Raw genomic sequence first — 22,509 nt, 5'->3', positions numbered from 1 at the left:
ATTCTTATCACTTTACAAGGTCCCTGTAACACCTAAAGATTTTGCAATTGTTTTAGATGCCATTCCTTCAGGTTTTGCTCTATTATTCAGGAACGTGTCAAGACCTGACCCTCAGAGGCTACCTTCTGTTGACCCTGTTGACTCATCCATAGGAAAGATTTGTTTCTCTTTTGGTCCATTCAACAACAGAGCGATACGAACCTTGTTTCAGCAGGATGTTGTATCTATACCTTATGTCATGCCTTATTGGAATGGATTTATTGATAATATCTGTTGGAAAAAAGTTTGGATATTGCCACACACATACCTACATGTTAACAAAATTAAGGAAGTTTCCTTTAAAATTATTCATAAATATTATCCTGCCAACCACTATATGAAGAAGTTTAAGGAAAACATATTTTTTTGGCATTGTATGCATGTAAGAAAACTGTGGCAAGACATCAGTAGGTTTATAATTGAACACATTTATGAAGATTGTACATTATTGTGGAGAGATGTACTGTTTGGATTCTTTACATACAATAGAAATAAGCTGAAACATTTTTATGTAATTAATTTCATTATTCTTTTGGCCAAATTTCATATACACAAATGTAAATTTACAAACAGAAAACCACATTTTCGTACCCTACAAAAAAATAAATTTAACTGTATTTTAAGACGGTTAAATGCTCTACTAACAAAAAAAAGCTGTTAAGAATTCTAAGTATATGTATGTCCCTTAAGGTCCTTGTGTAATTGTAATGTGATATTGTACCCCCTAGCTCGATTGTCCATTGTTTGTAATATATGTATGCTTGTGTTCCCTCATGTATTGATTTGTTGTTAATTTTTAAAAAAGAATTTAAAAAAGTTAGAATTCCGTGTTGGATGCATACTGATGTCGGAAGTCAGAGTTTTCCGAGTTCTCAGTTGTTGTGAACGCGGCATTGCTAATTACTGGTTAGAAACTTAATGTCCCATAATGCCTGGTGTGGTTGTAGTCCGTAGCGGAGAAGTACGTCCAAGCAGGAAGTGCTGTGAAGAGCCGATAGCTATAACATCTACTGAAAACATACACAATCGTGAACGCTCAACGAATGCCGGTAGCAAGTAAAAAAAGCAATCAAATAACATCAGCTTGCCGCACCTTGATAGTCGATGTGCGAATCATATCACCGGTCAACTGTTTATATCGTTGCTTGCACTGACAGCTGTCAGCGAAATGGAACATATCCGAACGCCAAAGGTAAGAAAGCTAACGTTAACTAACTTGCGTAGCTATTTTCTACCACCCAGCAAAAACATTTAAAATGCATGCTATGTAGTTAGCAAGCTAACAATAATGACTTGCTATGCAATAACGAATGGTGCGTTGACAGTGGTGTCCAAATAGATATAGGATAATGTTGCAGGAGTGGCTAGTTAGCCAGCCTGCTTTCTAATGTGTGTTCAGGGTTGGGGAGCAATGTAATCCGGTACATGTAAGGGATTACATTTTCTTATAAACGAATCAGTTACGTTACCAGCAAGATATTGTAATCTGATTACTAATACTCTTATAAAGCTAGAGGATTACTTTTAAATTCATAAAGGATGCGGAAGAACACAAATTATAGTAATCTGTTGTCAATGATGTCTTGTTTTGCACGCTTTGTACAAAATGATAAAATGCAGTACTACAGGATATTTCTTAACGTAGGTCTGTATTAGCTAGCTATAACTTGCATGTTCACGTATCTCCAACCATGATCAATTGCCCATGACCTAACCATCTGGGTGGTCTTAACCAATCATAGCACAGTATGATACGGTGGTAAAATGCATCCAATTATCATTCAGTATGTTTACACACATGAATATTACAAATGACATTCAAATCAGCATTGGAAAAAGGCGCAAGTTTAAATTTGTTCCACCTGAGCGAGTCTGACCTCAAGTCAGAGACCACTATGATGAGACACCAAATGTGTTTGATGGATTGCGGGAAAAGAGCAGGATTAGGGTTTTGTGGGCTACTGTCCAAGCTGTGTCTTCCAATGGTGTGACTGCTGTCGGCATCCAAAGATTATCCAATTTGAACAAACACTTAAGGATGACAGCAGTGGTGTAGTCTACAACGTTATTTGTCACATGCGCCGAATACAACAGTGAAATGCTTACTTACAAGCCCTTAACCAACAATGCAGTTTAAAAAGAAGAGATAAGAATGACAGATAATTAAAGAGCAGCAGTAAAAAACAGGTGCTATATACAGGGGGTACTGGTACAGAGTCAATGTGGGTAACTGAGGTAATATGTACATGAAGGTAGAGTTATTAAAGTGACTAGGCATAGATAATGACAGAGAGTAGAAGGGGGGGGGGTAGCACAATGCAAATAGTCTGCGTAGCCATTTGATAAGCTGTTCAGGAGTTTTATGGCTTGAGGATTCAATCTTGCAACCTCACAGGTTAACTAGTCCAACACTATAACCACCTGCCTTATATTGCACTCCACGAGGAGCCTGCTTGTTACGCGAATGCAGTAAGTTGCTAGCTAGCATTAAACTTATCTTATAAAAAACAATCAATCAATCATAATCACTAGTTAACTACACATGGTTGATGATATTAGTAGTTTATCTAGCGTGTCCTGCATTGCATATAATCGTTGCGGTGCGCATTCGCGAAAAATAACTTGTTGCTCCAACGTGTAACCATAAACATCAATGCCTTTCTTAAAATCAATACACAAGTATATATTTTTAAACCTGCATATGTAGTTAATATTGCCTGCTAACATCTTTTAACTAGGTAAATTGTGTCACTTCTCTTGCAACAGAGTCAGGGTAACGTTATATGCAGCAGTTTGGGCCGTCTGGCTCGTTGCAAACTGTGAAGACTATTTCTTCCTAACAAAGACAGCCAACTTCGCCAAACGGGGGATGATTTAACAAAAGTGCATTTGCGAAAAAAGCACAATCGTTGCACAACTGTACCTAACCATAAACATCAATGCCTTTCTTAAAATCAATACACAGAATTACATATTGTTAAACCTACATATTTAGCTAAAAGAAATCCAGGTTAGCAGGCAATATTAACCAGGTGAAATTGTGTCGCTTCTCTTGCGTTCATTGCACGCAGAGTCAGGGTATATGCAACAGTTTGGGCTGCCTGGCTCGTTACGAACTAATTTGCCAGAATTTTACGTAATTATGACATAACATTGAAGGTTGTGCAATGTAACAAGAATATTTAGACTTATGGATGCCACCCGTTAGATAAAATACGGAACTGTTCTGTATTTCACTGAAATAATAAACTTTTTTTTTCCTCGAGATGATAGTTTCCAGATTCGACCATATTAATGACCTAAGGCTCATATTTCTGTGTGTTATTATGTTACAATTACGTCTATGATTTGATAGAGCAGTCTGACTGAGCCATGGTGGGCACCAGCAGGCTCGTAAGCATTCATTCAAACAGCACTTTCGTGCGTTTTGCCAGCAGCTCTTCCATTGCGCTGACTTCAAGCCTATCAACTCCCAAGATTAGGCTGGTGTAACCGATGTGAAATGGCTAGCTAGTTAGCGGGGCGCGCGCTAATAGCGTTTCAAACGTCACTCGCTCTGAGACTTGGAATAGTTGTTCCCCTTGCTCCGCAAGGGCCGCGGATTTTGTGGAGCGATGAGTAGCGATGCTTCGAGGGTGGCTGTTGTCGATGTGTTCCTGGTTTGAGCCCAGGTAGGGGCGAGGAGAGGGACGGAAGCTATACTCTTACACTGGCAATACTAAAGTGCCTGTAAGAACATCCAATAGTCAATGAAATACAAATGGTATAGAGAGAGTCCTATAATAACTACAACCTAAAACTTCTTACCTGGGAATATTGAAGACTCATGTTAAAAGGAACCACCAGCTTTCATATGTTCTCATGTTCTGAGCAAGGAACTTAAACGTTAGCTTTCTTACATGGCACATATTGCACTTTTACTTTCTTCTCCAACACTTTGTTTTTACATTATTTAAACCAAATTGAACATGTTTCATTATTTATTTGAGGCTAAATGGATTTTTATTGATTTTATTATTATTATTATTTATTGATTGTATTAAGTTAAAATAAGTGTTCATTCGGTATTGTTGTAATTGTCATTATTTCCATAATCTGTATCGGCGTTGAAAAATCATAATCGGTCGACCTCTAGCTTGGACCATGTTAGTTTGTTGGTGATGTGGACGCCAAGGAACTTGAAGCTCTCAACCTTCTCCACTACAGCCCCGTCGATGGGATGGGGGCGTGTTCAGTCCTCTTTTTCCAGTAGTCCACAATCATCTCCTTTGTCTTGATCACGTTGAGGGAGAGGTTGTTGTCCTTGCACCACACGGTCAGGTATCTGACCTCCCTATAGGCTGTCCCATCGTTGTCGGTGATCAGGCCTACCACTGTTGTCATCAGCAAACTTAATGATGGTGTTGAAGTCGTGCCTGGCCCTGCAGTCATGAGTGAACAGGGAGTACAGGAGGGGCCCCTGAGGGGCCCCTTGTTGAGGATCAGCTTGGCGGCTGTGTTACCTACCCTTACCACCTGCGAGCGGTCCTTCAGGAAGTTCATGATCCATTTCCAGAGGGAGGTGTTTAGTCCCAGGGTCCTTAGCTTATTGATGAGCTTAGAGGGCGCTATGGTGTTGAACGCTGAGCTGTAGTCAATGAACAGCATTCTCACATAGGTGTTCCTTTTGTCCCGATGGGAAAGGACAGTGTGTAGTGTAATAGAGATTACATCATCTGTGGATCTGTTGGTGCGGTATGCAAATTGGAGTGGGTCTAGGGTTTCTGTTATAATGGTGTTGATGTGAGCCATGACCAGCCTTTCAAAGCATTTCATGGCTACAGACTTGAGTGCTACGGGTCGGTTGCTATTTAGGCAGGTTACCTTCGTGTTCTTGGGCACAGGGACAATGGTGGTCTGTTTGAAACATGTTGGTATTACAGACTCAGTCAGGGACAGGTTGAAAATGTCAGTGAAGACACTTGCCATTTGGTCAGCGCATGCTTGCAGTACACGTCCTGGTAATCTGTCTGACCCTGCGGCCTTGTGAATGTTGACCTGTTTAAAGGTCTTACTCACATCGGCTGCGGAGAGTGTGATCACACAGTCGTCCAGGATAGCTGATGCTCTCATGCATGCCCCAGTGTTGCTTGCCTCGAAGCGAGCACAGAAGTTATTTAGCTTGTCTGGTAGGCTCATGTCACTGGGCAGCTCGCGGCTGTGCTTCCCTTTGTAGTCTGTAATGGTTTGCAAGCCCTGCCATATCCAACGCATGTCAGAGCTGGTGTAGTACGATTTGATCTTTGTCCTGTATTGAAGCTTTGCCTGTTTGATGGTTCGTCGGAGGGCATAACAGGATTTCTTATAAGCTTCCGGGTTATAGTCCCGGAAGCAGCAGCTCTATCCTTTAGCTCAGTGCGAATGTAGCCTGTAATAGGATGGTCTGTAGAATGGTCTTTAGGATGGCCTGTAGAATGGTCTGTAGGATGGTCTTTAGAATGGTCTATAGGATGGTCTTTAAAATGAGTTGAATTGTCTATTAGGCTTGCGTTTTGGGGGGTGATTCAGAACAGGGGAGAGCGACTCGGTGAATCCACTGTGGACATAGATAATTTACACACTTTATCATGTAACTCAGTGGAGATGAACTTCTTGGTTTACGCTCGGTTGTCTCTCACTATGGCGCTTAATAACTGTGTGATGTGCCAGTGACCTGTTTTTGTAGCGAGCCGCCTCGTGTTTCTGTTTGTCCTCCTGGGCTCAAACACAATATTACATTTATTAGACTATCTTGCATGTTTCCTGGTAATGCATTTAGTGTGACCGATCATGGGGCCACCATTGTCCTTCAAACAGCTGCAGATTATCAAGATATCGAAGTGTCACCAACCTAAAGGTAAACAATAGGCCTACAGCAAATGCAGCATATGACCTTCATTTTACACATGTAAATAGCTCTGTTCAGTCGTGCTCACAGCAGGCCATTCCATGAACACGGCATTTATTTTTCAACTGGAGTCAATGAGCCCAATTAGTCCTCCATGACAAAGCAAAGTTGACAGTATTTTCTTCATGCTGTATTGAGTGACAACCACAGTTTTCTCAGGCTCAAAGCTTTCATGTGGGTGTAGCTTAATAAAAATCCGGATTGAAGAGCCAACTCAGTCCTTTTTGGAGGGTCATTTTTCAGCAACTCTATAAAAAAAAAAGTACTTCCGGGTCAATGATTCATATTTAAGTGACATTTGCATTACATTTGGGTTTTTAAACATGTTCCAAGGTCAAATGTATGCCCCCAATGTGATTTCAATAGCAGAAACTATTCTGGGTGCTGCAGTTGCAGTGTTGTAGGGAATAGTCTGTACAACATGATCCTGGGGGCAGTCCCCAACAGACTGCAGTCAGGGGACACCTGCAGGCAACCACACCCACCCTTTCACCTGAACAAAACAAAGAAGTATGTCTGTCAGAACTGACTCTCCTAGGGTGTGGTTGTTTTGTTCAGGTGAAAGGGTGGGAGGGGTTGTCTGCAGGGGTGTTTCGCATCTGTGGTATTTTGGACTCTGCCCCCAGAACCCTGTTTGATCTCTTAAAGCACACAGACAGTCAACCCCTGATATTTGGTTCATGGTTGCACTCAAGTGGATCATGCAAATATCCGGACCGGAGCGAGGAAATATAATGTATTAAATTGGGACGGCAATGTACTTAGGATAAATGGTAAACAGAACAGACCGAGTCATCAGCTTGACTTCAGGCCATTTCTTTCCTCATCCTCTTTTTTCCATCTCCTTTAGCCTACACACACACACACACACACACACACACACACACACACACACACACACACACTTCCTGTTCTTCTGTTTTCTGCCAGTCCTTGACTGAGTTGACTGATCGCCATCCTGTGGAGTTGCCTAGCGCCACGCTGGTTGCTGGGAGACAGAGAGAGACCTTTTCAAAGAGAGAGAATAGGCTATTTGTCTATATTCAGTCAAGGGTTCTAAATGATGTCATTAAGGTGAGACATAACCTACAGGGTGTGAAGACAAAAGGGTACAGAGTTAAGTTTGACTGGTTACAAGATGAATAAGTACTACCCTGGTCCCACTGACTCAATGTTCTGCTGATGTTAAAGCTGTGGCAGTGTTAACGAGGACGTGGTAGTAGGTATTTTCCAATACTAAAACCATGAAATTACTACATTGGAAGGACATTCCATGGAGCAAGTCAAAACCATTCAACAATCTGAGTTTAGGCGGATGAGAAGTTGAGCTTCACTAGCCACTTAGAGAACCTTGTCAGGAACAAGCTGTGTATTGGGTTTTATTACCAGCACAAGGCTCGTTTTTTCCTTTACTGCTTGAAAGGAGTTGATTCGTTGTACTTTTCCTCTCTGTGTTAGACTATGGTGAGACTATTTATGTACGAGTCTCCAGCTCTACGCTGCAGGCTCTTGACTCTGTGTATCATGTAGCCCCTTCGTTTGTCACCAGTCAGAGACGTCGAACTCACAGCTGTGATCTCTACAATGCTGTCGGGTGGACATCACTAGCATCACGCAGGCTCAAACACTGCTACATTCTTATTTTTTAAAACTGCCATTGTATCTATTCTCTCTTCTCGCTCGAAATGAAAAGCCATACAAGCTCAGATCTCATGCTAACTGTCCCGAAAATGTTACCAGAGCATGGAGAGAGGTCCTTTCATTACTCAGTCTGGAATTCCCTCCCAGCCAACCTACAACTACAGGTCCATTCATTACTTGGCCCTCTGGTCTGGAATTCCCTCCCAGCCAACCTACAACTACAGGTCCTTTCATTACTCAGCCCCCTGGTCTGGAATTCCCTCCCAGCCAACCTACAACTACAGGTCCTTTCATTACTCAGCCCCCTGGTCTGGAATTCCCTCCCAGCCAACCTACAACTACAGGTCCTTTCATTACTCAGCCCCCTGGTCTGGAATTCCCTCCCAGCCAACCTACAACTACAGGTCCTGGTATCCCTGGAGGAGGACAAAGGACAAATAGAGGAACAGGTTGTTGAGACATGTAGTTGTCACCTGATGTCACTAGTTTGTGTTGTCTTGCGTAAGGAAGCATGTTTTACTTTACACACACACACCACACACACACACACACACCACACACCACACACACACAGCCACTGTTTGTTTGCTGTTGTATTTGTGCTGTTGCCAGTATCTTCGGTCTGTGTTGTCCATTTTGTCTTACTTAAACAAATAATGTTATCTCATTCCCCATCCCCACAGGGGGCCTTTTGCCGTCATTGTAAATAAGAATTTGTTCTTAATTGACTTGCCTAGTTAAATAAATGAAAAATAGGGACAGTTAATTTTTTTCTTGGATCTATGTGTTTGAGTGAACGAGGGAGAGAGGAGGAAAGGGAGAGAGGGAGAGATTAACAGTGATCGAGGGAGAGAGGAGGGAGAGAGGGAGAGATTAACAGTGAGAGGAGGAGGAGGAGAGGGAGAGAGGAGGAGAGGGAGAGATTAACAGTGAGAGAGGAGGAGGAGAGAGGGAGAGATTAACAGTGAGAGGAGGAGGAGGAGAGGGAGAGAGGAGGAGAGGGAGAGATTAACAGTGAGAGAGGAGGAGGAGAGAGGGAGAGATTAACAGTGAGAGAGGAGGAGGAGAGGGAGAGAGGGAGAGATTAACAGTGATCGAGGGAGAGAGGGAGAGATTAACAGTGAGAGAGGAGGAGGAGAGGGAGAGAGGAGGAGAGGGAGAGATTAACAGTGAGCGAGGAGGAGGAGAGGGAGAGGGAGAAATTAACAGTGAGAGAGGAGGAGGAGAGAGGAGGGAGAGAGGGAGAGATTAACAGTGAGCGAGGAGGAGGAGAGGGAGAGATTAACAGTGATCGAGGGAGAGAGGGAGAGATTAACAGTGAGAGAGGAGGAGGAGAGGGAGAGAGGAGGAGAGGGAGAGATTAACAGTGAGAGAGGAGGAGGAGAGGGAGAGAGGAGGAGAGGGAGAGATTAACAGTGAGAGAGGAGAAGAGAGGGAGAGATTAACAGTGAGAGAGGGAGAGATTAACAGTGAGAGAGGAGGAGGAGAGGGAGAGATTAACAGTGAGAGAGGAGGGAGAGAGGGAGAGAGGGAGAGGAGAGGGAGAGATTAACAGTGATCGAGGGAGAGAGGGAGAGAGGAGGAGAGGGAGAGATTAACAGTGAGAGAGGGAGAGAGGAGGGAGAGAGGGAGAGATTAACAGTGAGAGAGGAGGAGAGAGGGAGAGATTAACAGTGAGAGAGGAGGAGGAGAGATGAGGGAGAGAGGGAGAGATTAACAGTGAGAGAGGAGGGAGAGAGGAGGAGAGAGGGAGAGGGAGAGATTAACAGTGAGAGAGGAGGAGAGAGGGAGAGAGGGAGAGAGGGAGAGATTAACAGTGAGAGAGGAGGAGGAGAGGGAGAGATTAACAGTGAGAGAGGAGGAGGAGAGGGAGAGAGTGAGAGAGGAGGAGAGGGGAGAGAGGAGGAGAGGGAGAGATTAACAGTGAGAGAGGAGGAGGAGAGGGAGAGATTAACAGTGAGAGAGGGAGGGAGAGAGGAGGAGAGGGAGAGATTGAGAGGGAGAGAGGAGGAGAGGGAGAGATTAACAGTGAGAGAGGAGGAGGAGAGGGAGAGATTAACAGTGAGAGAGGAGGAGGAGAGGGAGAGATTAACAGTGAGAGAGGAGGAGGAGAGGAGAGAGGGAGGGAGAGAGGAGGAGAGGGGAGAGATTGAGAGGAGAGAGGAGGAGAGGGGAGAGATTAACAGTGAGAGAGGGAGGGAGAGAGGAGAGGGAGAGATTGAGAGGTGAGAGAGGAGGAGAGAGAGAGGGAGAGAGGAGGAGAGGGGAGAGATTAACAGTGAGAGAGGAGGAGAGAGGGAGAGATTAACAGTGAGAGAGGAGGAGAGAGGGAGAGAGGAGGAGAGGGAGAGATTAACAGTGAGAGAGGAGGAGGAGAGAGGGAGAGATTAACAGTGAGAGGAGGAGGAGGAGAGGGAGAGAGGAGGAGAGGGAGAGATTAACAGTGAGAGAGGAGGAGAGAGGGAGAGATTAACAGTGAGAGAGGAGGAGAGAGGGAGAGAGGAGGAGAGGGAGAGATTAACAGTGAGAGAGGAGGAGGAGGAGAGGGAGAGAGGGAGAGATTAACAGTGATTGAGGGAGAGAGGAGGGAGAGAGGGAGAGATTAACAGTGTGTTCATGTGTGGGAGCTGAGATGAGCTGAGGGAAGTTTATTGAAATTCCAGTAACAAATGACATGCAAGTCACAGCCACTCCAGTAACAAATGACATGCAAGTCACAGCCACTCCAGTAACAAATGACATGCAAGTCACAGCCACTCCAGTAACAAATGACATGCAAGTCACAGCCACTCCAGTAACAAATGACATGCCAGTCACAGCCACTCCAGTAACAAATGACATGCAAGTCACAGCCACTCCAGTAACAAATGACATGCAAGTCACAGCCACTCCAGAGCTCTTCTATATATACAGCTGTAATTATAATTGCCAGCCTTTCTTTCTAGCTAAGTGGCTAATGCTCTGCTTGTTGTATAACTGACAACAAGTACTGTGTCTGACACATCTATATAGATCGACAGCTGCGTATCCTATTTCATTTCTGTGTGTGTGTGTGTGTGTGGGGTGGGGGTCATTGTTTACCTGGGTTCTAACTGTTGTTTACCTGTGTGTGGGTAGGGGTCATTGTTTACCTGGGTTCTAACTGTTGTTTACTTGTGTGTGGGTGGGGGTCATTGTTTACCTGGGTTCTAACTGTTGTTTACCTGTGTGTGGGTAGGGGTCATTGTTTACCTGGGTTCTAACTGTTGTTTACCTGTGTGTGGGTAGGGGTCATTGTTTACCTTGGTTCTAACTTGTTTACCTGTGTGTGGGTAGGGGTCATTGTTTACCTGGGTTCTAACTGTTGTTTACCTGTGTGTGGGTGGGGGTCATTGTTTACCTGGGTTCTAACTGTTGTTTACCTGTGTGTGGGTAGGGGTCATTGTTTACCTGGGTTCTAACTGTTGTTTACCTGTGTGTGGGTAGGGGTCATTGTTTACCTGGGTTCTAACTGTTGTTTACCTGTGTGTGGATAGGGGTCATTGTTTACCTGGGTTCTAACTGTTGTTTACCTGTGTGTGGGTAGGGGTCATTGTTTACCTGGGTTCTATCGCATCTCTGCATGTCTGGCAGACATATCAGTGTGGATGACGGATCATCACCTCAAGCTGAACCTCGGCAAGACGGAGCTGCTCTTCCTCCCGGGGAAGGACTGCCCGTTCCATGATCTCGCCATCACGGTTGACAACTCCATTGTGTCCTCGTCCCAGAGCGCTAAGAACCTTGGCGTGATCCTGGACAACACCCTGTCGTTCTCAAATAACATCAAGGCGGTGGCCCGTTCCTGTAGGTTCATGCTCTACAACATCCGCAGAGTACGACCCTGCCTCACACAGGAAGCGGCGCAGGTCCTAATCCAGGCATTTGTCATCTCCCGTCTGGATTACTGCAACTCGCTGTTGGCTGGGCTCCCTGCCTGTGCCATTAAACCCTACAACTCATCCAGAACGCCGCAGCCCGTCTGGTGTTCAACCTTCCCAAGTTCTCTCACGTCACCCCCGCTCCTCCGCTCTCTCCACTGGCTTCCAGTTGAAGCTCGCATCCGCTACAAGACCATGGTGCTTGCCTACGGAGCTGTGAGGGGAACGGCACCTCAGTACCTCCAGGCTCTGATCAGGCCCTACACCCAAACAAGGGCACTGCGTTCATCCACCTCTGGCCTGCTCGCCTCCCTACCACTGAGGAAGTACAGTTCCCGCTCAGCCCAGTCAAAACTGTTCGCTGCTCTGGCCCCCCAATGGTGGAACAAACTCCCTCACGACGCCAGGACAGCGGAGTCAATCACCACCTTCCGGAGACACCTGAAACCCCACCTCTTTAAGGAATACCTAGGATAGGATAAAGTAATCCTTCTCCCCCCTTAAAAGACCTAGATGCACTATTGTAAAGTGGCTGTTCCACTGGATGTCATAAGGTGAAAGCACCAATTTGTAAGTCGCTCTGGATAAGAGCGTCTGCTAAATGACTTAAATGTAAATGTAAATGTAAATGTTCTAACTGTTGTTTACCTGTGTGTGGGTAGGGGTCATTGTTTACCTGGGTTCTAACTGTTGTTTACCTGTGTGTGGGTGGGGGTCATTGTTTACCTGGGTTCTAACTGTTGTTTACCTGTGTGTGGGTAGGGGTCATTGTTTACCTGGGTTCTAACTGTTGTTTACCTGTGTGTGTGTGTGGGGGTCATTGTTTACCTGGGTTCTAACTGTTGTTTACCTGTGTGTGTACTTGTGCAGGTGGAGCAGGTGCGTCTGTTGGACCGTTTCAGTAACAAGTCGACCAGCGGGACGCTGCACCTGACGGCTACACACCTCATCTTCGTGGAGAGCAATGCCGACGTCGCCCAGGAGATCTGGGTGAGAAGGACTGGTATTCAGAACACACCTTATCTCACACAGAGCTCTGAGTTCAGAATGTAGCACTTCCTTTAACTCCTGCTTGACACACACATCTACACTACAGTGTACTTTGATACATGGGTGTTTCATTGTGTGGGTGTATTGTTGTCTGTCTAGCGGTGAAAGACAATTACTGTTGAGACACCGTGGCAACCGGGTTCAGCCTCCTCACGAGACAACTGTTGCTACAATAACCTGCCGGCCCAGCCTTGTCTCCCGTCGCCTTAGTAACCTGTTGACAGGGCTAGGTGGAAAGGGAAGTGTTCTTCACTGGTTGGCCTTTTCTTGTGGCAACAGGTCACACATCTTGCTGCTGTGATGGCACACTGTCGTATTTCACTTAACAGATATGGGAGTTTATCAAGCTTGGATTTGTTTTCTAATTATTTGTGGGTCTGTGTAATCTGAGAGAAATATGTGTCTCTAATATTGTCATACATTTGGCAGGAGGTTAAGAAGTGCAGCTCAATTTCCACCTCATTTTGTGGGCAGTGTGCACATAGCCTGTCTTCTCTTGAGAGCCAGGTCTGCCTACGACGGCCTTTCTCAATAGCAAGGCTATGCTCTCTGAGTCTGAACATAGTCAAAGCTTTCCTTAAGTTTGGGTCAGTCAAAAAATATGAAATATACTTATTCATGTTACTGAGAGGGAAACGTATAACATTTACGTTCTGTCTGGATATGTTACTGAGAGGGGAATGTTTACGTTCTGTCTGGATATGTTACTGAGAGGGGAATGTTTACGTTCTGTCTGGATATGTTACTGAGAGGGGAATGTTTACGTTCTGTCTGGATATGTTACTGAGAGGTAAACGTATAACATTTACGTTCTGTCTGGATATGTTACTGAGAGGGGAATGTTTACGTTCTGTCTGGATATGTTACTGAGAGGGGAATGTTTACGTTCTGTCTGGATATGTTACTGAGAGGGGAATGTTTACGTTCTGTCTGGATATGTTACTGAGAGGGGAATGTTTACGTTCTGTCTGGATATGTTATTGTTAGCCATCAGTGATCCTACAGGAGGTGAAAAGACAGTCTGGTACGAGTCAACATGACAGCTGTGAGTTGGGGAGGAGTGAGCACTTTGGGGTAGAGGTCAGGTCAGATGAAGTGAGGAAGAACAGATCTCACGATAAGGTTATGTCAAGTTACTGAGAGATGCATTGGTTCTGTCTGGATTGTTACTGAGAGGAGGAGACTCCTGGATATGGAGAAAGGGTTAAATATCAGTGCTTGTACAGATGTGGAGGAGGAATGTTTCCTGCCTAGGAGAAAGGGTTAAATATCAGTGCTTGTACAGATGTGGAGGAGGAGACTGACAGCCTAGGAGAAAGGGTTACATATCAGTGCTTGTACAGATGTGGAGGAGGAGACTCAGCCTAGGAGAAAGGGTTAAATATCAGTGCTTGGCTGTTCGGTTGTGGAGGAGGAGACTCCGCCTAGGAGAAAGGGTTAAATATCAGTGCTTGTACAGATGTGGAGGAGGAGACTCAGCCTAGGAGAAAGGGTTAAATATCAGTGCTTGTACAGATGTGGAGGAGGAGACTCCGCCTAGGAGAAGGGTTAAATATCAGTGCTTGTACAGATGTGGAGGAGGAGACTCCGCCTAGGAGAAAGGGTTAAATAACAGTGCTTGTACAGATGTGGAGGAGGAGACTCAGCCTAGGAGAAAGGGTTAAATATCAGTGCTTGTACAGATGTGGAGGAGGAGACTCCGCCTAGGAGAAAGGGTTAAATATCAGTGCTTGTACAGATGTGGAGGAGGAGACTCAGCCTAGGAGAAAGGGTTAAATATCAGTGCTTGTACAGATGTGGAGGAGGAGACTCAGCCTAGGAGAAAGGGTTAAATATCAGTGCTTGTACAGATGTGGAGGAGGAGACTCAGCCTAGGAGAAAGGGTTAAATATCAGTGCTTGTGTGAATGTTATGCAGCGGTATCGACCCAATGGGTGAATAAACTTGTTTTGAGCTTTATTAAGCCTCCGTGAGTTTTAATAGGTTCATTTAGAACCCGACAAAGGTTTGGGAATCGCTTCCTTTTAGTTGATTGTAGAATTTAGTGTCTCTTTTCTGGATTTGGATAATTAGTGGGTATCGGCCTAATTCTGCTCTGCGTGCATTATTTGGTGTTTTACGTTGTACACTGAGGATATTTTTGCAGAATTCTGCATGCAGAGTCTCAATTTGGTGTTTGTCCCATTTTGTGAATTCTTGGTTGGTGAACGGACCCCAGACCTTGCAACCATGAAGGGCAATGGGTTCTATAACTGATTCAAGTATTTTTAGCCAGATCCTAATTGGGATGTTTCTTTTGATGGCATAGAAGGCCGTTCTTGCCTTGTCTCTCAGATCGTTCACAGCTTTGTAGAAGTTACCTGTGGCGCTGATGTTTAGGCCAAGGTATGTATAGTTTGTGTGCTTTAGGGCAACAGTGTCTTGATGGAATTTGTATTTGTGGTCCTGGCAACTGGACCTTTTTTGGAACACCATTATTTTGGTCTTATTGAAATGTACTGTCAGGGCCCAGGTCTGGCAGAATCTGCTCAGAAGATCTAGGTGCTGCTGTAGGCCCTCCTTGTTTGGTGACAGAAGCACCAGATCATCAGCAAACAGTAGACATTTGACTTCAGATTCTAGTAGGGTGATGCCGGGTGCTGCAGACTGTTCTAGTGCCCTTGTCAATTCGTAGTTAAGTGTTGATGAGTGTGGGGCTTAAGCTGCACCCCCCCAGCACTGAGGAAATCTGTTTTTGTTTTTCACATAATAACGGCACATTTCTGGTTTGTGTACATGAATTTTATAATGTTGTATGTTTTCCCCCCAACACCACTTTCACTCACTTGTCTCACACACACCTCCGTCTGTGCTGGAACGTTCTGCTAGTGATTAACTATGCTGATGAATGCGCATTGAATAACTTCCCAGGATTAAAGTCCCAATAGAGTTGTGGGTTATCTAATATGCATTCACACACTGCTGGCATACAGAAAGATATATATGATGATTTTGTGTGTGTGTGTGTGTGTGTGTGTGTTCAATAGAGCGAGAGAATAAAATAAATAATTTTCCACCTGTATAAATGACATCAGACTGAATGTCCAGTATATAGGCCATGTGTCATGATCAGTCTATCAGGTGTCATGTCTGTTTTGTGTTCCCCTCCAGATCCTGCACCACCACATCGGGTCAGTGGAGAAGCTGTCGTTGACCACCAGCGGTTGTCCCCTGGTCATCCAGTGTCGTAACTTCAGAGTGGTCCACTTTGTGGTCCAGAGAGAGAGAGACTGTCACGACATCTACAGCTCACTGCTCGGACTGCTACGACCAGGTACCTAATGTGTGTCTGGGTCTCTGTCTTTGAGTGTGTGCAGGATGCTTGAGTCAAGTGAAGTTTCAAAAGAATGTTCACATTTTCTCTCTCTCTTCCCCTTCTCCTCTCCCTCTTCTCCTTCCCTCCCTCTCGTCCTATTCCCTCCCCTTTCTCCCTCCCCCTTCTCCTCTCCATCTCCCTCCCTCTCTTTCCTCTTCCCTCTTCTCTCCCACCCCTCCTTCCCTCCTCTCTCCCCTCCCCCTTCTCCATCTCTCCTCTCTGCCTCCTCCTCTCTTCTCCATCTCTCTCTCCCTTCTCCTCCCCATCTCCCTCCCTCTCTTTCCTCTTCCCTCTTCTCTCCCACCCCTCCTCTCTCCCCTCCCCCTTCTCCATCTCTCCTCTCTGCCTCCTCCTCTCTTCTCCATCTCTCTCTCCCTTCCTAGTATCCTATGAGGAGCTCTATGCGTTCTCTTACAACCCCAAGCAGAACGAGCAGCAGAGGGAGGAGGGCTGGCAGCTCATTGACCTGGGGGCAGAGTTTGAGAGGATGGGCGTCCCCTGCGACCAATGGCAGCTCACTGATGTCAACAGGAACTACAAGGTGGGGGGGTCTATCAATAGTAAATGTTAGGCGTTGGCCCTGTCCAGAAACAAACCTTTGGTTTCTGCAGATCTAATGGAATAGTATTGATTGGATGTTTTACAACCTGTCCTAGGTAATATTCCCTCTGGTTGTGTTGTAGATATGTGAGACCTATCCCAGGGACCTGTATGTGCCCATCACAGCCAGTAAGCCCATCATCGTCGGCAGCTCCAAGTTCAGGAGCAAAGGACGCTTCCCTGTCCTCACATACTTCTACCAGGAGAAGAAGGTAACACCTAACCCTTACCCAGCTTCCTCCTAACCCTTACCTTACCCAGCTTCCGCCTAACCCTTACCCAGATTCCTCCTAACCCTTACCTTACCCAGATTCCTCCTAACCCTTACCTTACCCAGATTCCTCCTAACCCTTACCTTACCCAGATTCCTCCTAACCCTTACCGTACCCAGATTCCTCCTAACCCTTACCTTACCCAGATTCCTCCTAACCCTTACCTTACCCAGATTCCTCCTAACCCTTACCTTACCCAGATTCCTCCTAACCCTTACCGTACCCAGCATCCTCCTAACCCTTACCCAGCATCCTCCTAAACCTTACCCAGCTTCCTCCTAACCTTACCTTACCCAGCTTCCTCCTAACCTTACCTTACCCAGCATCCTCCTAACCCTTACCCAGCATCCTCCTAACCCTTACCCAGCGTCCTCCTAACATCTTACCTACATCCCAAACCTACATATAACCCAGTGGAGGCTGCTGAGGGGAGGACGGCTCATAATAATGTCCAGAGCGGAGCAAATGGAAAGGCACCACACTTCTGTAGACCAGGTGTTTGATGTATTTAATATCATTCCACTGATTCCATTCCAGTCATTACCACGAGCCCATCCTCCCCAATTAAAGTGCCACCAACCTCCTGTGATATAATCGCTAAAACATCATCAGGTATGTGTGGCCTAATCTGCATGCTCGTCTCTGCCCCCTGCAGGCAGCGGTGTGTCGGTGCAGCCAGCCTCTCTCTGGGTTTAGCGCGCGATGCCTGGAGGATGAGAGCATGCTGCAGGCCATCAGCAAAGCCAATCACAACAGCCGGTTTGTCTACGTCATGGATACCAGGCCCAAGGTACCCAATCTCGACATGGCTGGCTATCTCCTCCCACAGAAGTATGTGGACATTCTCAGTCCCTCTGTGTGTGTTAATTTTCCTCCCTCTCTGCAGTTGAATGCCATGGCCAACAGAGCAGCTGGTAAAGGCTATGAGAATGAAGATAACTACTCCAACATCCGCTTTCAGTTTGTGGGGATCGAGAACATCCACGTGATGAGGACCAGCCTACAGAAACTACTGGAAGGTTAGTTACGCTCAAACTCACTCACTCACTCACTCAGCACAGACACACTCAGACTCCCTCTACCTCTCTCTCTCTCTTAGTGGTGGGAACTCGTTCTCTGTCAGTGAATGACTACCTGCTGGGCTTGGAGAGCTCTGGTTGGCTACGACACGTCAAAGCTGTGGTAGATGCAGCCATCTTCCTCACCAAGGTAAGGCCCTGGGCCTCCAATCCCCTTCTGCTCTTCAGATCTAGTTAGTCCCACCCCTTCTGCTCTTCAGATCGAGTTAGTCCCGCCCCCTTCTGCTCTTCAGATCGAGTTAGTCCTGCCCCCTTCTGCTCTTCAGATCGAGTTAGTCCCGCCCCCTTCTGCTCTTCAGATCGAGTTAGTCCCGCCCCCTTCAGCTCTTAGTTAGTCCCACTGATGTTGGAATGTCTTCCCTGGACTGCATCCAACATCTGTTCCATGTTTTGATAATGACAAGGGAAGTGGTTAACCTTTCACTCTCACAATTCAGTTCAAGGGGCTTTATAGGCCTTGGAAACATATGTTAACAAGTGAAATAGATAATAAAAAAATAACAGTAAACATTACCCTCACAAAAGTTACAAAGGAATAGACATTTCAAATGTAATATATTTTTTTATTTATTTCACCTTTATTTAACCAGGTAGGCCAGTTGAGAACAACTTCTCATTTACAACTGTGACCTGGCCAAGATAAAGCAAAGCAGTTCGACACAAACAACAACACAGAGTTACACATGGGATAAACAAACATACAATCAATAATACAATATAAAGTCTATATACAGTGTGTGCAAAAGAGGTAGGATAAGGGAGGTACGGCAATAAATAGGCCATAGTGGCGAAATAATTACAATTTAGTATTTCAACACACTTCCATAGTATGTCTATATACAGTGTTATAACAATGTGCAAATAGTTAAAGTACAAAAGGGAAAATAAATCAACTTAATATGTTGTATTTACAATGGTGTTTGTTCTTCACTGGTTGCTCTTTTCTTGTGGTAACAGGTCACAAACCTCTTTTCCTCCTCTCTCCCCTCCTCCCTCCATAGGCAGTAACAGTAGAAGGAGCCAGTGTGTTGGTCCACTGTTCAGACGGCTGGGATCGGACAGCCCAGGTCTGCTCTCTGGGAGCTCTGCTCATGGACCCCTACTACCGCACCATCAAAGGCTTCATGGTAGGTCTGTGTACCTCCGTACCATCAAAGGCTTCATGGTAGGTCTGTGTACCTCCATACCATCAAAGGCTTCATGGTAGGTCTGTGTACCTCCGTACCATCAAAGGCTTCATGGTAGGTCTGTGTACCTCCGTACCATCAAAGGCTTCATGGTAGGTCTGTGTACCTCCATACCATCAAAGGCTTCATGGTAGGTCTGTGTACTACCACACCATCAAAGGCTTCATGGTAGGTCTGTGTACTACCACACCATCAAAGGCTTCATGGTAGGTCTGTGTACCTCCATACCATCAAAGGCTTCATGGTAGGTCTGTGTACTACCACACCATCAAAGGCTTCATGGTAGGTCTGTGTACTACCACACCATCAAAGGCTTCATGGTAGGTCTGTGTACTACTGTACCATAAACAACTTAATGGTAGGTCTGTGTACCTCCGTACCATCAAAGGCTTCATGGTAGGTCTGTGTACTACCACACCATCTAAGGCTTCATGGTAGGACACAACACAACTTCCCTATGCCTGTAGAGATGGGTAAAATGAATATCAGGCCATAAAAAACTCTGTTCTCTCTCTCTGGTTCAGGTCCTCATAGAGAAAGACTGGATCTCATTTGGACACAAGTTTGCAGACAGATGTGATCAGTTGGATGGTGACCCCAAGGAGGTGTCCCCCGTCTTCACACAGTTCCTGGAGTGTGTGTGGCAGCTCACAGAACAGTTCCCCCAGGTAGGTGTGTGTGCCAGAATACTCAGAATACCACATAGCAGCCATGAGTGATGATGGTGATGATGCCTACTCTTCCTCAGGCGTTTGAGTTCAATGAGTGGCTGCTGCTGCAGATCCATGAACATGTTCACTCCTGTCAGTACGGGAACTTCCTGGCCAACAACCAGAGGCGGAGAGAAGAGCTGCAGTGAGTAACATACACATGCATTCACACACACACACACACACACACACACACACACAAACACACACACACACAAATACACACACAGTATACATATTAAGCACTCTCTTCTCCCACCAGACTCAAAGACAGGACTCACTCTCTGTGGGCGTTTCTGTTGAGTGAGGGGCAGAACTACCTAAACCCCGCCTACTGCCACACCTACGCAGAGACACACCCTGTCCTAGAACCCTCCACCCTGCCCTGCCACCTCAAGTAAGATCTAGTTGTTTACCTCATCTCGCTCTCTCTCCTCATCTCTTTCAATCTCATCCACTCTACCCTAAGCATTAGTCCTCTTTCTCTGTCTTTCCCTCAGCTTTGTTACTCTTCTCCTCTCTCCTCTTCCTCCTCTCTCTTTTCTCCTCTCTCCTCTTCCTCCTCTCTCTTTCTCCTGCTCTCTCTCTCTCCTCATATCTCATCCACTCTACCCTAAGCATTAGTCCTCTTTCTCTGTCCTTCCCTCAGCTTTGTTACTCCTCTCCTCTCTTTCTCCTCCTCTCTCTCTTTCTCCTGCTCTCTTTCTCCTGCTCTCTTTCTCCTGCTCTCTTTCTCCTGCTCTCTTTCTCCTGCTCTCTTTCTCCTGCTCTCTTTCTCCTCTCTTTCTCTTGCTCTCTTTCTCTTGCTCTCTTTCTCCTCTCTCTTTCTCCTCTTTCTCCTCTCTCTCTCTCTTCTCTTTCTCCTCCTATCTCTCTCATCAACCCTGCCCTACAACCTCACGTGAATGTTACTCCTTAATGTTCCTAATTTCTCTCACTCTCTCACCCCCCTGCCAGGTTCTGGAGGAATATGTACCACCAGTTTGATCGTTCCATGCACCCCCGTCAGTCTGTCCTGAAGAACGTTCTCACCCTGAAAGAGAGCAACCGCCAACTGGAGGACACAATAAAAGACCTGGAGGCTGTGAGTACACTCCTTGTTCTCTCTCTCTCTCTCTAGCACTCTCACCCTCTCTCTCTAGCACTCTCACCCTCTCTCTCTCTAGCACTCTCACCCTCTCTCTCTCTAGCACTCTCACCCTCTCTCTCTCTAGCACTCTCACCCTCTCTCTCTCTAGCACTCTCACCCTCTCTCTCTAGCACTCTCACCCTCTCTCTCTAGCACTCTCACCCTCTCTCTCTCTCTCTAGCACTCTCACCCTCTCTCTCTCTCTCTCTCTAGCACTCTCACCCTCTCTCTCTCTAGCACTCTCACCCTCTCTCTCTCTAGCACTCTCACCCTCTCTCTCTCTAGCACTCTCACCCTCTCTCTCTCTAGCACTCTCACCCTCTCTCTCTCTAGCACTCTCACCCTCTCTCTCTCTAGCACTCTCACCCTCTCTCTCTAGCACTCTCACCCTCTCTCTCTAGCACTCTCACCCTCTCTCTCTCTAGCACTCTCACCCTCTCTCTCTCTCTAGCACTCTCACCCTCTCTCTCTCTCTCTCTCTCTCTCTCTCTAGCACTCTCACCCTCTCTCTCTCTCTCTCTCTCTCTAGCACTCTCACCCTCTCTCTCTCTCTCTCTCTCTAGCACTCTCACCCTCTCTCTCTCTCTCTCTCTAGCACTCTCTCACCCCTCTCTCTAGCGCTCTCACCCTCTCTCTCACAACCTAATTTAACCCTGTCTTCTCTCTGTTCCTCCAGAGACTACAGAAGCATGGCATCAGCCCCCCCACCACAGACCCCCAGGCCCCCCCTAAAGACCAACGCACCATCCTTAACCACACACGGCCCCACTCCCTCATCCTGGCAGCCCCCCTCAGCCTTAAGGAGGCGCAGCATCAGGAGGAGGTGGGAGAGGAGGCAAACAAATGCTGCAGTGACACAGAGCGGACAGTAGAGGGAAGCAGCGGCTCAGAGCGCAAGGAGAGCTACGGAGACCTGCAGGGGACATACGGGGATAAGGTGGAGCCCGCTGGAGTTTGGAGTAGCCCACATGACATGCTGAGGCATTGTGGGATACTGGAGGAGGAGGAGAGATTGGACTGGAATGGAGGGAGAGATGGGGGGAGACACTGAGCGATGCGGTGACTGAAGGACGGGTGTGTGTTGTGTTCAGCCATATTCCTATGAGGGTGTACTGTATGCCTGTAATGTACGTCTCTGTGGAAAGAGACACTATGGCATTTACCCTACTTAGAAAGGCTGTTTTATGAATGATGAAAAGCTCTAAAGAGAATAAATGAGAAGATGAAACCGTTTGTTCTATGTATTATTCAAGTCAGTAACTAAAGCACTGTATGACCCCTTCCTAACATCAGACTGTCTGCTCTGATCTCTTGATGTTTAAACCATCAGATCCGAGCCGAGTCCTTGTGAACATCCCATATTTAATGTTCTCAATATTGAGATCCTCCCAATGGGACCACAGCCAGGTACAGATTTTAGTCCTAAAACTCTTCCATCCTCTGTCAACGCCAGAACACCTGTTGGATAACTCTGTTTTAACATGTGGATGGCAAGATTCCTCTTTAATCTGAATGAGGATGGATTCTGAACGTCAAGGTTGCTGCATCAGGTCCAACATTCGGCCACGGACATGGCATTGATGAGATAATCCCACTGGTTCTCTTGCATTGATCGGATAATC

At 46.1% G+C, this 22,509-nt stretch overlaps 1 protein-coding gene across 1 annotated transcript; it reads left to right on the top strand.

Annotated features, from left to right (window-relative positions):
* Window positions 1-971: 971 nt before the first annotated feature.
* LOC115123073 (myotubularin-related protein 6-like) lies at window positions 972-22,120 on the top strand. The gene is given in 15 exon segments (XM_065019285.1): window positions 972-1,231; window positions 12,376-12,495; window positions 15,706-15,868; window positions 16,294-16,451; window positions 16,594-16,722; window positions 17,438-17,572; window positions 17,669-17,801; window positions 17,882-17,991; window positions 18,863-18,988; window positions 19,573-19,716; window positions 19,797-19,903; window positions 20,021-20,155; window positions 20,716-20,842; window positions 21,564-21,832; window positions 21,834-22,120. Coding segments are annotated over 15 exon segments (1,914 nt in total). The 5' UTR covers window positions 972-1,207; the 3' UTR covers window positions 21,868-22,120.
* The last annotated feature ends 389 nt before the right edge of the window (window positions 22,121-22,509 follow it).

Source organism: Oncorhynchus nerka, linkage group LG6 (genome assembly GCF_034236695.1).
Source record: "Oncorhynchus nerka isolate Pitt River linkage group LG6, Oner_Uvic_2.0, whole genome shotgun sequence".
Classification (NCBI taxonomy): Eukaryota; Metazoa; Chordata; class Actinopteri; order Salmoniformes; family Salmonidae; genus Oncorhynchus; species Oncorhynchus nerka.
This window is presented reverse-complemented; position numbering and strand designations above follow the sequence as displayed.